General features: G+C 36.4%; 1 protein-coding gene across 3 annotated transcripts in view; it reads left to right on the top strand.

Annotated features, from left to right (window-relative positions):
• The window catches only part of LOC127621419 (terminal uridylyltransferase 7-like), a 52,211-nt gene that overhangs the window by 13,653 nt on the left and 21,720 nt on the right, over positions 1-16,838 (top strand). For all 3 annotated transcript variants that reach the window (XM_052095018.1, XM_052095009.1, XM_052095001.1), the window contains 14 exons: positions 81-211; positions 1,670-1,780; positions 2,898-3,075; positions 3,159-3,247; positions 7,485-7,536; positions 7,915-7,984; positions 8,798-8,924; positions 9,974-10,093; positions 10,587-10,709; positions 10,822-10,999; positions 11,090-11,448; positions 11,834-12,082; positions 14,642-14,792; positions 16,410-16,496. In XM_052095018.1, coding sequence (XP_051950978.1) covers positions 81-211; positions 1,670-1,780; positions 2,898-3,075; positions 3,159-3,247; positions 7,485-7,536; positions 7,915-7,984; positions 8,798-8,924; positions 9,974-10,093; positions 10,587-10,709; positions 10,822-10,999; positions 11,090-11,448; positions 11,834-12,082; positions 14,642-14,792; positions 16,410-16,496 — 2,025 coding nt within the window. The remainder of the gene's footprint in view (positions 1-80; positions 212-1,669; positions 1,781-2,897; positions 3,076-3,158; positions 3,248-7,484; positions 7,537-7,914; positions 7,985-8,797; positions 8,925-9,973; positions 10,094-10,586; positions 10,710-10,821; positions 11,000-11,089; positions 11,449-11,833; positions 12,083-14,641; positions 14,793-16,409; positions 16,497-16,838) is intronic.

The following is a 16,838-nucleotide window of genomic DNA, read 5'->3' as shown; positions in this document are numbered from 1 at the left end:
AAACAAATAGAGAAAATATGACAATGTGTGGAGATCATGATGTTAAAAACGTAACTAAAATCTGTCTGTCGATCTTTCAGATAGCATGCAGAGTTGGAGGGAGAGGAGCAGAATCGTGCCAATTGAAAGGTGCCTCACGAGACGGGATGTTTCACAGCTCTGTTTGGAAGTAGATGGCAGTGATTGTGACAGTTTTGTTCAGAACAAAGAGGTAAGGAAATGATGGACTAATGGCAAAAAACGAAGGGCTTTTACACTGCACGGTACAACTCGACTCGACTCTGCTCGCTTTTTGTGGTTTTCCACTGTGGATAGTACCTGGTACTTTTTTTAGTACCACCTTGGTCGAGGTTCCAAGCGAGCCGAGCCGATACTAAATGTGACGTCAAGACACTGCAGATCACTGATTGGTCAGAGAGAATCGTCACTACCAGCATCACTGGATTTCTGACATGGGACATCAACCCGCTAGTTTTAAAGTTAGCTACAGCGATAGCAGTATCATTTGTTCACGCGACTTTCAAATTGTAAAAAGAAATGGCGGTGTGCAAAGCCACGCCATGGTCAATAAACGAGGTGCAGACGGTCCACTCGTTACCGACGAACGAAACAAAAAAGTCTTTCAGGAAGTGCCTCAGCTGTTGGACGCACACGGCTACCACCTGACCTACCAACAGTGTAGGGAAATGTAAAAACAAAAACGTAAAAGTGACTACAGAACCATCAAGGAAAAGTGGAAGTGGTTTAACCAAATGGACGTGTTCTAGACCGGCGAGCAATGGTAGGGAGAGTGCCTTGGACTCAGCCACGACTGGAATCCACGATGGAGTCCACGTTTTGCAACGTTAACTCTATATTCTGCTTGAAAGCGTTGTTTTATTTAGTTGACCAGCTACTAGAAACTTGCTTCTAAAACAACCAGGCCAATTTAACTGTCAAACTTGTGTAAAATCACCATGCAACAACTGCTTTATGCAGCACAATGAGCTAGCAGCTAACAGTTATTGTTTATTATTGTTTGTGTCACGTTTAAGATGATGTCACGGCAGTAGAAGCGGCGCAACTATGACGATCAGCCTATAATCCCACCCACGTTGAGGCAGCACTAAACTGCAGTGGAAAAGCAAGCTCAGAAAAGTAAAGCGAGTAGAGTCGAGTATGGGGAATACCCATAATGTCTTGCGCTTGAATTATTTAATTATGTTTCCTTGGTCAAAGGGAACTTATGGAGACCTTGCTTATCTATATTCTAGTTTGTTGACATTGGTCCTACATATGATAATTGACATGCATAATTTACCTGTCAAAAGTTTGGACATCTTTGACTGAATTTGTATCTCATAATCTTTTCCTTTTTGAGCTCAAGGATCATGCTTAAAAGCGTCTAATATTAATTGTGGCTGACTTGGAAATGGATGACTTGGTGTAGGAAAAGTATATGTATAATTTCCATACTTCCTCAGTCCCCTACTTTGTGTTATTTTATAGTTCTGATGACTTAGCTATATATATATATATATATATATATATATATATATATATATATATATTTAAATGGTACAGTAATAATAATGATTTGGTGTGTTCACACGTTTGACTGGTAGAGTAACACAATTACCATATTTGTTGACATTTTCAGACTTTTTTTCTATTTATGTATTCTGATTAGAAGTCAAGCATCAGTCTCAAGTTTAAGTGTGATAAATGTAAGATTTCCTTTGAAGACATCTCATCAGCTCTCAACCACATCAGAGAAAGATCCCACAGAAGGAAAGCCAAGGTGAGAAACCAATCATTACTAAACAACACCTTAAAAAAAAATTTGAGAATTTGAAAAGTCAAAAATGTTGTCGTTAGTCTGTTGTTTAAAGTCTGATGAATTCAAAAGGCTACGTCAATAGGAACATCTCAAAAATAGACCTCTTTTTGAACGAATTACTTTTTTATTATTATTATTATTATATATTATTATTATTATATATGAAGTAGTATGCATACCCCATGGAAAGATTTTGGTTTTGCTCTGAGAAACCTATAAAACAGAAATTGCGACTTACAAAATATTTGTGATGTAGTGGTCTAAGCACATAACTGGTAATCAGAAGGACACTGGTTCGAACCCCACAGCCACCACCATTGTGTCCTTGAGTAAGGCACTTAACTCCAGGTTGCTCCGGGGGGATTGTCCGTGTAATAAGTGCACTGTAAGTCGCTTTGGATAAAAGCGTCTGCCAAATGCATAAATGTAAATGTAATTACTAACACACCTATCAGCCACATCATTAAAATCAAACCAGCGCCAACCCGCATCTCAGAATTGCTCAGACTGTTGTGTGTGAAAATCCCAGGAGATCAGCAGTTACAGAAAAACTCAATCCATCCCATCTAGCACCAACAATCATCCATGTGATTATCTAATCAGCAAATCATGTGGCAGCAGTGCATACAATCATGCAGATACAGGTCAGGAGCTTCAGTTAATGTTAACATTTTTGATCTGTGGCATGATTGAACTGTGGCATGATTGTTAGTGCCAGATGGGCTGGTTTTTCTTAAGATGAGTATTTCTTAAGATCTCCTGGGATTTTCACACACAACAGTCTCTAGAGTTTACTCCGAATGATGCCAAAAACATAAAACATCCAGTGAGGGGCAGTTCTCTGTATGGGAACGCCTTGTTGATGTGAGAGCTCAACAGAAAATGGCCAGACTGGTTCAAACTGACAAAGTCTACGGTAACTCAGATAAACGCTCTGCACAATTGTAGCGAGAAGAATATCATGCTGTGAGGGTATACAAGAATTAAGGTTGGGAAACTCTGGTCAAGATAAAAGATAGTTACCTGTTGCAGAGTGCTCTGCTTTTTTAAATAGTTTAAATATGTTCTCCCTATACAGGAACTGCAGAATTTGACACTGCTGTTGAATATACCACCACCTGGAAAAGCACAATGTAATTCTATCAGCTCTGCTATGGAGAGTATTGTCTCTAAATTTGGCTTCTGTGATGAGGATTTGAAACAACGGCAGAATATTCTTACTCTCATTGTGGAAGTCCTTCGACCTGTCCTTCCAGGTATGTATCCAGGTAGGTAACAGCAAAGACTTTTTGAATGCTTGAATGGGTGGTTCTTCAAATAGTTTTTATTTATCTTGCAGAATGCCAGTTCAGGTTATATGGATCTTCTTGCACCAAGTTTGGTTTCAAGGATTCGGATGTAAACATTGATGTGAAGTTTCCGTCCCATGTGAGTAGAGCATGCTTATGGGATATCTATGTATATATAAATAACTTCAGGCCTATATAAATGAGTGATTTTTACATATTTAAGTGTACAATTGTAATGACAAATATAATGCAAAATATTATTAGCTCAATGATTGGCCAATTGTGAGTATATGAATCAATCCACTTTTAATGGTTGTTTCTTTATTTTGGATCGAATTGTGTCTGTGTTGTGTTTTGAAGAAACTTGCCGATACCGATAGCTAAGGTGGTGGAAAAGGCAGATAACATTTAAGAATTAGTAGTCTTTCTTACTGTGACTGGCACAGAGGATACAAGAGTCCAAAAGAAATAAAATCCAAGATGCAGTTTATTGTGCAACCAAAATCCCAACAATAACCAAAAAAGATAGTGTGCATAACATGGGACTTTTAACTATAAATAAGCCCAAAACACATAAGGACTATATTTTATAGCCTTTATATTCACCAGATAAGGTTAATTATCATTCACAAGATATAAAGTTAGATACAGTGGGTACGGAATGTATTCAGACCCCGTTAAATTTTTCACTCTTTGTTATATTGCAGCCATTTGCTAAAATCATTTAAGTTCATTTTTTTCCTCATTATTGTACACACAGCACCCCATATTGACAGAAAAACACAGAATTGTTGACATTTTTGCACATTTATTAAAAAAGAAAAACTGAAATATCACATGGTCCTAAGTATTCAGACCCTTTGCTGTGACACTCATATATTTAACTCAGGTGCTGTCCATTTCTTCTCATCATCCTTGAGATGGTTCTACACCTTCAATTGAGTCCAGCTGTGTTTTGTTATACTGATTGGACTTGATTAGGAAAGCCACACACCTGTCTATATAAGACCTTACAGCTCACAGTGCATGTCAGAGCAAATGAGAATCATGAGGTCAAAGGAACTGCCTGAAGAGATCAGAGACAGAATTGCGGCAAGGCACAGATCTGGCCATGGTTACAAAAAATTTCTGCTGCCCTTAAGGTTCATAAGAGCACAGTGGCCTCCATAATCCTTAAATGGAAGACGTTTGGGATGACCAGAACCCTTCCTAGAGCTGGCCGTCCGGCCAAACAGAGCTATCGGGGGAGAAGAGCCTTGGTGAGAGAGGTAAAGAAGAACCCAAAGATCACTGTGGCTGCGCTCCAGAGATGCAGTCGGGAGATGGGAGAAAGTTGTAGTAAGTCAACCATCACTGCAGCCATCCACCAGTCGGGGCTTTATGGCAGAGTGGCCCGACGGAAGACTCTCCTCAGTGCAAGACACATGAAAGCCCGCATGGAGTTTGCTAAAAATCACCTGAAGGACTCCAAGATGGTGATAAATAAGATTCTCTGGTCTGATGAGACCAAGATAGAACTTTTTGGCCTTAATTCTAAGCGGTATGTGTGGAGAAAACCAGGCACTGCTCATCACCTGTCCAATACAGTCTCAACAGTGAAGCATGGTGGTGGCAGCATCATGCTGTGGGGGTATTTTTCAGCTGCAGGGACAGGACGACTGGTTGCAATCGAGGGAAAGATGAATGCGGCCAAGTACAGGGATATCCTGGACGAAAACCTTCTCCAGAGTGCTCTGGACCTCAGACTGGGCCGAAGGTTCAGCTTCCAACAAGACAGTGACCCTAAGCACACCACTAAAATAACGAAGGAGTGGCTTCACAACAACTCTGTGACTGTTCTTGAATGGCCCAGCCAGAGCCCTGACTTAAACCCAATTGAGCATCTCTGGAGAGACCTGAAAATGGCTGTCCACCAACGTTTACCATCCAGCCTGACAGAACTGGAGAGGATCTGCGAGGAGGAATGGCAGAGGATACCCAAATCCAGATGTGAAAAACTTGTTCCATCTTTCCCAAAAAGACTCATGGCTGTATTAGATCAAAAGGGTGCTTCTACTAAGTACTGAACAAAGGGTCTGAATACTTAGGACCATGTGATATTTCAGTTTTTCTATTTTAATAAATGTGCAAAAATGTCAACAATTCTGTGTTTTTCTGTCAATATGGGGTGCTGTGTGTACAATAATGAGGAAAAAAATAAACTTAAATGATTTTAGCAAATGACTGCAATATAACAAAGAGTGAAAAATTTAAGGGGTCTGAATACTTTCCGTACCCACTGTACATGATGTATGTGCTGATGGGGCACGTTTTCAAATAGTAAATTTTTCTTTCCATGCCCTCACTGCAATTTAGAACACTTGATTATTAAAATAACAAAATATGCATTGAAGTGAGCATAAAAATATGTATGAATACAGGTGAAACTCGAAAAATTAGAATATCGTGCAAAAGTTCATTAATTTCAGTAATTCAACTTAAAAGGTGAAACTAATATATTATATAGACTCATTACAAGCAAAGTAAGATATTTCAAGCCTTTATTTGATATAATTTTGATGATTATGGCTTACAGCTTATGAAAACCCCAAATTCAGAATCTCAGAAAATTAGAATATTGTGAAAAGGTTCAGTATTGTAGACTCAAAGTGTCACACTCTAATCAGCTAAACACCTGCAAAGGGTTCCTGAGCCTTTAAATGGTCTCTCAGTCTGGTTCAGTTGAATTCACAATCATGGGGAAGACTGCTGACCTGACAGTTGTGCAGAAAACCATCATTGACACCCTCCACAAGGAGGGAAAGCCTCAAAAGGTAATTGCAAAAGAAGTTGGATGTTCTCAAAGTGCTGTATCAAAGCACATTAATAGAAAGTTAAGTGGAAGGGAAAAGTGTGGAAGAAAAAGGTGCACAAGCAGCAGGGATGACCGTAGCCTGGAGAGGATTGTCAGGAAAAGGCCATTCAAATGTGTGGGGAGCTTCACAAGGAGTGGACTGAGGCTGGAGTTACTGCATCAAGAGCCACCACACACAGACGGGTCCTGGACATGGGCTTCAAATGTCAAACGTCTTACCTGGGCTAAAGAAAAAAAGAACTGGTCTGTTGCTCAGTGGTCCAAAGTCCTCTTTTCTGATGAGAGCAAATTTTGCATCTCATTTGAAAACCAAGGTCCCAGAGTCTGGAGGAAGAATGGAGAGGCACACAATCCAAGATGCTTGAAGTCCAGTGTGAAGTTTCCACAGTCTGTGTTGGTTTGGGGAGCCATGTCATCGGCTGGTGTTGGTCCACTGTGCTTTATTAAGTCCAGAGTCAATGCAGCCATCTACCGGGACATTTTAGAGCACTTCATGCTTCCTTCAGCAGACAAGATTTATGGAGATGCTGACTTCATTTTCCAGCAGGACTTGGCACCTGCCCACACTGCCAAAAGTACCAAAACCTGGTTCAATGGCCATGGTATTACTGTGCTTGATTGGCCAGCAAACTCGCCTGACCTAAACCCCATAGAGAATCTATGGGGCATTGCCAAGAGAAAGATGAGAGACATGAGACCAAACAATGCAGAAGAGCTGAAGGCCGCTATTGAAGCATCTTGGTCTTCCATAACACCTCAGCAGTGCCACAGGCTGATAGCATCCATGCCACGCCGCATTGAGGCAGTAATTAATGCAAAAGGGGCCCAAACCAAGTACTGAGTGCATATGCATGATTATACTTTTCAGAGGGCCGACATTTCTGTATTTAAAATCCTTTTTTTTTTATTGATTTCATGTAATATTCTAATTTTCTGAGATTCTGAATTTGGGGTTTTCATAAGCTGTAAGTCATAATCATCAAAATTATATCAAATAAAGGCTTGAAATATCTTACTTTGCTTGTAATGCGTCTAAATAATATATTAGTTTCACCTTTTAAGTTGAATTACTGAAATTAATGAACTTTTGCACGATATTCTAATTTTTCGAGTTTCACCTGTACTGTTGATAATGAAAGATTTAGATACAGAAAATTTCCACTTAATTGTTTTTATTCCCCTCAAAAGCCATACTGTAGAATAAAGCAGTTCTATCTGTAGCCACCTCCAGCACTGACCACAGTGAAACATGAAGGAATAAAAAACAAAAAATATTCAGCAACTATCGGCACGATTAATCTGTATATATATATATATATATATATATATATATATATATAATATAAATAAAAGCGATATATTGGCCTACCTCTAATTACCTTTTTTATTTTACTTAATTATTATTAATCTCAGCATATTTATTGTGTTACTATAGTTGATGTAGAGATTGTGGGGACAGTACATTTGTTATTGCTGCTGAATTTTGATGATTTGTATAAATGAAAACCAAATCTCTCAATAGTTGCAGCACCCTGATGTTTTCCTCCTAGCTCAAGAGCGTCTCTCTAAAAGTGGTAAGTTACTATACTTTTTTAATTACAGGTACTTACAATTATTATTATTTTTATTAAATATTTTGTTTAATTGTATCAGACTGCTATTTTTTTTATTTTAAATGTATTTAATTATTATTATTATTATTTAATTCAATTAAATGGTGATTATTATGTATTTATTTAAACATAAGTCAGGGATACATCACTAAAAAATATTTTTTAAATTTAATTAAAAGTAGAATTTTAAAATATGTATATTGATAGGTATAATCTTTATATATATATATATATATATATATATATATATATATTTTAATTTAAGTATATTAAAAATATATTTATCACAAGAGAATGGGAAGTTTCCTCTTCTAGTCTTAACTTGTTGTAATTCCACAGATCTGTTCATCAGTGTGGAGGGAGACATTCATAAGAGGATGCCTGTTGTTGTTTGCAAAGAGAAATCAAGGTCTGTGCTTCCTCTCCTATTACTCATTTCATATCCATTCATATCCTGTAATTTATAAGCTATCCATTAATCATATTACTGTATATTGACAAGCCTTTTATACAGTGCACTCAAAGTATTCAGACCCCTTCATTTGTTTTCACATTTTGTTCTGTTGCAGCCTTATGCTAAAATGCTTTAAATTATTATTATTTTCACATCAATCTACACTCCATAACCCATAATGACAAAGTACTTAGTTGAAGCACCTTTGGCAGCGATTACAGCCTCAAGTCTTTTTGGGTATGATGTGACAAGCTTTGTGCTCCTGGTTTTGGGGATTGTCTGCCATTCTTCTCTGCAGATCCTCTCAAGCTCTGTCAGGTTTGATGGGGACAATCAGTGGACAGCCATTTTCAGGTCTCTAAAGAGATGTTCGATTGGGTTCAAGTCCGGGCTATGGCTTGGCCACTCAAGGACATTATCAGAGTTGTCCCTAAGCCACACTTGCGTTGTCTTGGCTGTGTGCTTATTGTCATTATCCTGTTGAAAGGTGAACCTTCGGCCCAGTCTGAGGTCCTGAGTGCTCTGGACCAGGCTTTCATTAAGAATATCTCTGTATTTTGCTGCATTCAGCTTTCCTTCAACCCTGACCAGTCCCCCAGCCCTGCCGTTGTGAATTATTATTATTTTTTTAAGCATTTTAGCATAAGAATGCAACATAAAATGTGAAAAAAATTAAGGGGTCTGAATACTTTCCGAATGCACTGTATATTATCATGAATGCTGATATGTCAATTTAAACTTTATTGCTGTTTTTTTTGTTCTCCAAAGTGGTCTGATATGCAGAGTCAGTGCAGGCAATGAAAGTGCATGCCTGACAACAGCATATCTGGCTGAGCTGGCGAGTCTAGAACCACATCTCATCCCTCTGACCATATGCTTCAGATACTGGGCCAAGGTAACACTCATTTGTACAGCGCCATGTGTGTTATTATACGTAGGTTTAACTGGTCAGTTTGTTTGCACAAAGGGTGCTCAGGCAGTGGAAATGTCTGGAAATAAAGAAATATATGCTACTCATGGCATATCGAGTTGAATACCACCCATGATAAATTGCTTTTTCCCCTCAAAAGTTTTATTTCATGTCCTTTTGTTTTTCTTGTCAAGCTTAAAGGGGTCATGAATGCTCTTTATTTATATATATATATATATATATATATATATATATATATATAGTCCACTGGTAATGTTATTAAGGTTTTTTGCATCAAAACAGTCATCATTTAGAAATATATGACCATTTTCCATTCTGTCTCTGGCCCTCTGTCTGAAACACTCAGTTTTGGCCTATGCGCCTCCTCAAAACTTCAGCATAATTCCTCTGTTATGATTGGCTAACAGGGTGCAGTCCTTCGAAATCAGACAATTTTTAAACTCAATCGTAAGACAATGAACAACCCCACAATATTATAAAACTACATTTCAGGTTTTACACATAACGCACATCTAACACAGTGCATTTGAATATATTAAACTGCTTATCTTAAGCTCAACTATTAACACTCCGCACCAGAAACTATCAAACAGTCATGACATTTGAAATAAATAATAATAATTTGAATAAAATGGTTTTCTTACTGTTTTGCATTGGGTCCAAGTGTTGTAATGTAGTCATGGAAGTACAGAATGCAGCGTTTTGGCAGCTTGGTTTCAATAACTGCATTGCATTAGGAATTAAGTCTCGAGTTCTGAAATGTGCAGTATGTTTTTATAGTAAAAGGACCTTTTATATGCCAAAATATCAAGGAAAATTTGATTCCTCATGACATATGACCCCTTTAACCTAGCAACTCAATGTTGTCCAAGAGATATGTTGTTAAAACAATGATACGTGGGTTAAATAGGCAACATTTTATCATGAAATTGTATAAACATTAAAGCTCTAATTTAAAGAGTGTGTGTTTATTTTTCTATCTTAAAAATATGTAATATGTTTGTTGTTTATAGATTTGTGATGTGGACCAGATGGAAGAAGGTGGTCTTCCATCCTATTGCTTTGCACTAATGGTGATCAGTTTCCTGCAACGACGCAAAGAACCTGTCCTACCTTCATACCTCGAGTCTGTGGTGTGTCAGTCAACTTTAATACATAAAGTAATAATAAAATAAGATAATGTACATGCAGCTGGTTATTAGCTCAAAATAAATGGTGAGAGGAGTGATGAGGGGGGTGATTTTGTGGTAATGACCTGCTGATTATATATTATCTTTCTTATTACAACATGGCTACTTTCCAGGTAAATTCATACATAGCCAAGATATATTTATTTATGTTAAATTTTTTTTATATATATATATATATGAGATGAAAATCTGCAGATTTATTTGAGAGACAACTGACACAGATATGTTGGAAATTATAGAATTAAGTATTTCAGAGAGTGTATATATATATATATATATATATATATATATATATATATATATATATATATATATGAGAAAATGGTTTAGCATTGTTATGGTTTATCCAATAAAAATGTGATCTTTAGAATCTTCTGTGTAACATTTTGAAGTGAACTACAAGGTGACAGAGACTGATGTTGTGCCTGTTTTTTAGGGTCTGTCCTTGAGTAAACTGAAGGGTTTCTCTTTAACTGGTGTTGAAAAGGGGCATGTGCTCTGGGAGTTTGATCAAACTTTCACTGATTCATCTTGTGCAAATGTTATCAAGAAGGGAAAGGTTAGTATGTTCTTTGATAACTCTTAAGTTTGGTACAGCAAATACCAAAATGCAAATACAGTCAAGCCAAAAATACTACAGTATTTCTATTAAGTTTTTTTTCTCTCTATAGGCTCCACTGGTTTTCAAAGACCACAGTCCTTCTGTGCCATTGGGGAGTCTTTGGTTTGAGTTATTACGATATTATTCCCTAGAATTTCAAATACCCGAGAAAGTCATTAGTGTGCGAACAAATGCCGAACTTTGGCGTGATTTTAAAGACTGGCCCAAGAAAAGGATTGCAATAGAAGGTTTGTATTGATGACATTTCACAATACCATCTTTGCACTGTTGTTTGATTTCATATTGGAACAAATCAAGATGTATCTTTTTCTTTTTAGATCCGTTTGTCGTCCAGAGGAATGTGGCTCGGACGTTGCATAGCCAGCTGATTTTTGATTACTTCTTGCACTGTCTCAAAACAACATACAAGTACTTTGCTTCTCCTGCTAAAGCCCAAGCAGGCAAAACCAGTTCAAATAGGCAAACCGACAGCACTGTACATGTCAAGCAACGGTCTAAGAGTGACACAAATCATGTTGATTCAGCATTGAGGAGCACAAAAGTGACCCCTGAAGCTTTGGTCAGGAAACATGCGAGATGTAGCTTCGATCAAGCTGAACATCTTGAAGACTCCGACTGTCTGATAGAGCTGGAAAAGGATGAGGAGGAAGAATGTGACTCTGACATTGACAGTGAGGTATGAAATAAGCGTAACAGTCTTTTTGTTTTGAAAGTTGTATTTCATTTTCATTTCTGTTGCAATTTTATTAAAAAATTGTCCTTTTAATTTATTTTAGTTAATTTAGTTTTAGTTTGGTTAGCGTTTTCTAGTTTTTCAAATTCCTGATAGCCTTTTTGTTAAATGTCATATTACAGAAGTAAAATTGGGAGCAAATGCCATGTCAGTTTTACTCTATGGACATTTAGTTGTTTTCCAGGAAAAATATGGAAAAGCAAACTTACATTGAAAATGCAAAATCGAAATGTTGCGGCTTGAGATTCAGTAAATACTGGATACCCAGTTCTTGCATTCAGGTGTTCCCCTCAGATACACTTAATGTTGAAATTTTTTGACCTTGTAGGCTGAAAACGAGGAAGATGATGAGGATGAAGATGATGACATAGAGCCCGATGAATCCGGGGGTGATCATTCGGGTGATGAGATCTTCCCCTTTGACCGGGAGATAAGTGATGAGATGGGCTCAGATTCAGACCCAACGGAATACAAATCGCAGAGAGCACTTTCCAAATCTCAATCATCTGTCCAAACACAGTCAGACACTGAAGGCATTCAATATGTCTTTAACAAGCAAGTGTTAAGTAATGGCAAGGTAGGTGCAGTGAATTAATCAGATTGAATTTAAGTGTATAATTTGGTCATTCTCACCACAACTGGCCTAAAGATGAGGCCAGTAAATGAACGTGTTGTGGCTCTGTTTGTTCAGAATGGATTTTGAACATTGGGCATTAAATATTGAAACCCAATTACTTTCCAATGGGACACAATAGCCATGTTTTCACTATCGGGCCAGGACCAATACCTCAGACCTCAAGCCGCAAGACCAAAATTGATGAATATCCACCATTGTGCCAATAGCCCCGAAGTGTTGCCCTAAAACCCACCCTTAATATGCGGCCCTGGTGCCAACGTCACAAGTTGTGAAATAGTCTAGCTAGCCCTTGAAAAAATCATGGCGTAGACTGAAGCTGCTGTTTTGTTTACTAAACACTTTTTGTTGACTAAAAGCCTTTGACCCCGCCTCAATCCACAGTTGGGGTACCAATTGAGTCGCCTCAATCGGTGGCCCAAATGGGCCTGACCTTTGGCCCTAAGGAAGCCCAGAGGAGGCACGATGAAGCCCCTGAAGTGGCATTGGGAACCCAACTAGCCTTGGCATGCACTAGCATGCCCCCATCTGGCCCGATAGTGGAAACATGGCTAATATTATCTTCCTCAATTGATGGTTCAAAAAGTCGAATCTTCCATTGTCGCATTAAAATTTGGGGACATTTTTGGTCTTATTGTAGCCACTTGTAAGCTATCGTGAATGAAAATCCAGCTTAGCAGAAACAAACACTTATCAATTAATCATGAGCAACTGTTTTACTTAACAGCAGTCTATACATAATTTACACATGAATAATGACACTGCAAAATTTTAATAGGCATTGAATTGAAAATGCACAATAAGGAATTAAAATGGGGGAATTGTTATTTATTATCTAAGTCATGTCAGAATGATCGTTTCATTTCTAGGGATGCACAGATGTATCATCACCTGCCGATATTTGTCAGTCAATTATTGATCAAATTAAAACCATCAGAATATTGATGATAAGCATGAAAACGGCAATATGAAAAATATGAAACCGATGGTTTATTTAGAATTAATTAGTAACACACTATGTAAAAACTCAAATGCACAATCAAGAAAATGTAATAGCCACACTATGTAGAAGTGTTGGCTCTCCTAAGAACATTCTTACATTAATGCAAGAAATGTAAAAAAAAAAAAACACCGTAAATGGACGTGTCAGTTGTGAAAGCTGCACTTAGCTTTAAGCTACATGATGTGGAAAACCATCCAAAATGCTTTGAAACCAGCAGACTTTGACTTCTGAGATATCGGTATAGAATATGTAGTATTTTGTTCTCACATTAATGCAACCCCGCTCCCCCAGACTTTGACATCTGAGATATTGGTATGATATCCATTAATGCTGCATGATTGATTGAATTAAGAGTGAAATTGCAAAATGGTTTGTGCGCTTACTAAACCTTAAAAGGCTGTGTTTTAAACTGCAAAAACAGAAGTACGAAATAGCCTTTTTTCATATCAATCATCATGTTATCCTATTTTGTCATTTAAAAAATATATTTTATCTTGTGTATATCTTTCACTGTGGCTCTCTTAAAAATGTTGGTCATGTGTTCAACAGATTCAATGTTCAATGGAAATTAATTGTTTAACAGTGGGAAAAAGTTTTGTTTTTAGATTTGTTTAAGCTTCCCTAATTAAAACCGTGATGTGATGACCAAATAATTAGCAAAAATCGGCTTATAGTTTTTTGTTAAAATCGGTATAAACCAATATAATATAACAATTATATTGGTGCATCCCTATTCATTTGTGGTAATGATAAAATGTGGTAATAACACTTTACAATACTGTTCCATTATGTAACATTAGTTAATGCATTAAGTATCATGAACTAACAATGAACAATATATTTTTTACAGCATTTAGTAATATTTCTTAATGTTAGTTGATAAAAATAAAATTGATAATTGTTGGTTAATATATGTTTATAGTGCATAAACTAATGTTAGCATATACAACTTTTGATTTAAAAAAATGTATTAAAAATTGAAATTAAAACGAACTAGGATTAATAAATGCTGTAAAAGTATTGTTCAATGTTAGTTGGTTAACAAATATAACTAACTAATGTGAACAAATGAACCTTATTGTAAAGTGTTACCAATAAAATAGATAGATAACGCATCATTTACACTCCAAATGCTTGGCTTTGCTCTTCATTTTGTTGGATTGGTGCTGAAAAAGCTTCTTGTCTTTGTCAGGAAGTGAAAAAGAGAGAAAAAAATAGCATAATGGTTACATTCTGACTAATCACATATGACTTGTGACCTCGTGATTACGGACTTTCACTGGTGGACTTGAATGCAGCATTAGGCCTATCGTCCTTGACCAATCAGAAACCAGATGTAGGCTCTTAAGTTCTTGCCTTTTCATGTGTAGCTTTTATTATGCTTATTGCCATTCTGCCTGCTTATTCTATCATTTTGAGTAAAGGGATTAGATCAGATGAGCTGTTTTATTAAAAAACAAAACCAAATGGCACTATCTAACCTTCTTCCTCTCTGTTAGTCCCATATTCTAGTGTGCAGCCTCTGTAAGAGTGATGGACATTTAAAACAGGAATGTCCTGAAGACTTTAAGCGAGTGAAGTTAGAACAGCTTCCACCATTGACTCAAGATTTCCGCAAGATACTCGATGATGTCTGCGAGCAATGCTACAGTAAGTACACTGTGAATATATTTTAAATTAATCTTTTTTTATTTAAGGCATCTTGCAGAATAGAATGTAGCTGGGACAGTACTGATATTTTAGAGTTTACATCTTGAGTCCATCATTTTTAAATCACATTGACAGTCTGGGATTTTTTTATTTTTTATTTTTCGTTTAAACTTGGAGATAAATGAAGTTTCAGGATTTTGAGAATAAGAAATATTTAATATTACTGTATTTCTTGATCATAATTTCTAATAATTATTTCAAAATTTCTAGGATTATTTCTAATCAAATTTAAGTTAATATGGGATATTGACCATGTTAACTCCTTTGTTCAAAAGGTCAGATTTTCTTGTTTCCATTGATGTACACAAGATGCTGTTTAGAACATTCTCAAATCATGCTGTTTAACACGGATCATCAAGTTGTGCACAAACCTGGGGAGTCCATGCCAGCTTAAGTACACGCTGTAATTACAGCAAAAGGGGGGCATACAAAATATAAAGACCTTTTTAAATTCATGTTCATTTTTTTGTTAAACTATAAAACAATCGTATGCTGATAACACACATTGTAATGTAAAATGTTGTCCAAGGTGATAAAAATTTGAAATATTTAAAAAATCTTGTTTAAAACGTGTCAAGTTCATAGAAATGTAATCTTTGTGTCCAATATGGTTTCATATATTTTTGGAAAACATTTATAGCATTTTTTATTTTACAAATGTCATGTGGTGTAATCATCAAGTTAGGACTGTCTGACGATTATAACATTTGGCTTCCGATTAATTGTCAAACAAATAATTGTGATTATGACGATTAATTGTCTGTTTTAGGGTTTCACGATTAAGACTAATTAATCGATTGAAAGATTAATTGTCATAGAAATGGTCATACTTTTGTTATAAGTGTATGTGTGCTTCATAAACCTTTAGAAGTCATTTATTAATATTTAACTATTACATGATTTCCTTTAAGGCTTTAAAAACATAATAATTACATAAAAATATTTTTTTTAATATTTGAATATAGGCCTACTTAAAATATCTGCCACACTTTTTGGTCAACATTAGTCTTGGTCCATTTTGCATTTACACAGATGTTGTTGAATCCCAGCCAACCTGAATATGTATGATATTAGATTATATTCAATTAAATAATACAATATTTCTGTCCAGAATTCAGCACTTTTCACGTTAGTATAAGGCTCTCCGATTTAACCCACGAGCCCTTGTTTCACATGAAGAAAGACCTTTAAGATTTTGTGTTCTATCATCTCCTTAGAAATAGAGTAAGCGGGCTTGACACAGGGCTCCTCTGTGATATAATGTGATATACTGTATTGAAGAAGAGGTAGGATATGTTAAAGAATATAAATGAAATATGGATATAAGTAGGAATGGATGGATTGAATTGAATCAAGGTTCATGAGGTGGATGGCCTGAGGGAAAAAACTGTTCTTGTGCCTGGCTGTTCTGGTGCTCAGTGCTCTGTAGCGCCGGCCAGAGGGCAAGAAGAACCGGAGAGCTCCATTCGGAGGCGCCATTTTACTTGTCTACACCTCATTTCTTGTGCTTTGTTTCAGTGATTCTTGTTTCAATAAAAATTATTTCATTTCTTTTAGGTGACTTTGCACCAGATGATGTCGAGGAGCAAGTCAGGGAGCGTATCCTGCAGGACATAGAGAGATTCTTGAGATGTCAAGTGCCAGGTAGGACATTTTCTCACAGATAAATGATTTTTAGTACAGCAAATGCTACCGTGAGGCTTACTTGCGGTACAATTATACTTCACAGATGTAGGTGATCATTTAAATAATTTTGCTCTCAATACAGTATTGAATATGATATTTTCTTACATTATAGTAGTCAATTGAGAATTGTGTTTGAATGTGCTTAATTGTCATGAGAATAATGTCACTTTAATTGAAATCCAACTGTTTTAAATATACAGTTGAAGTTAGAAGTTTACATACACCTTAGCCAAATACATTTAAACTTAATTCTTTACAATTCCTGACATTTAATCATAGAAGATGATTAAAAAACTGATA

The sequence above is a fragment of the Xyrauchen texanus genome, chromosome 3 (assembly GCF_025860055.1).
Source record: "Xyrauchen texanus isolate HMW12.3.18 chromosome 3, RBS_HiC_50CHRs, whole genome shotgun sequence".
Classification (NCBI taxonomy): Eukaryota; Metazoa; Chordata; class Actinopteri; order Cypriniformes; family Catostomidae; genus Xyrauchen; species Xyrauchen texanus.
Note: the sequence above shows the minus strand (reverse complement) of the source record. Positions and strands in the feature narration are given on the sequence as shown.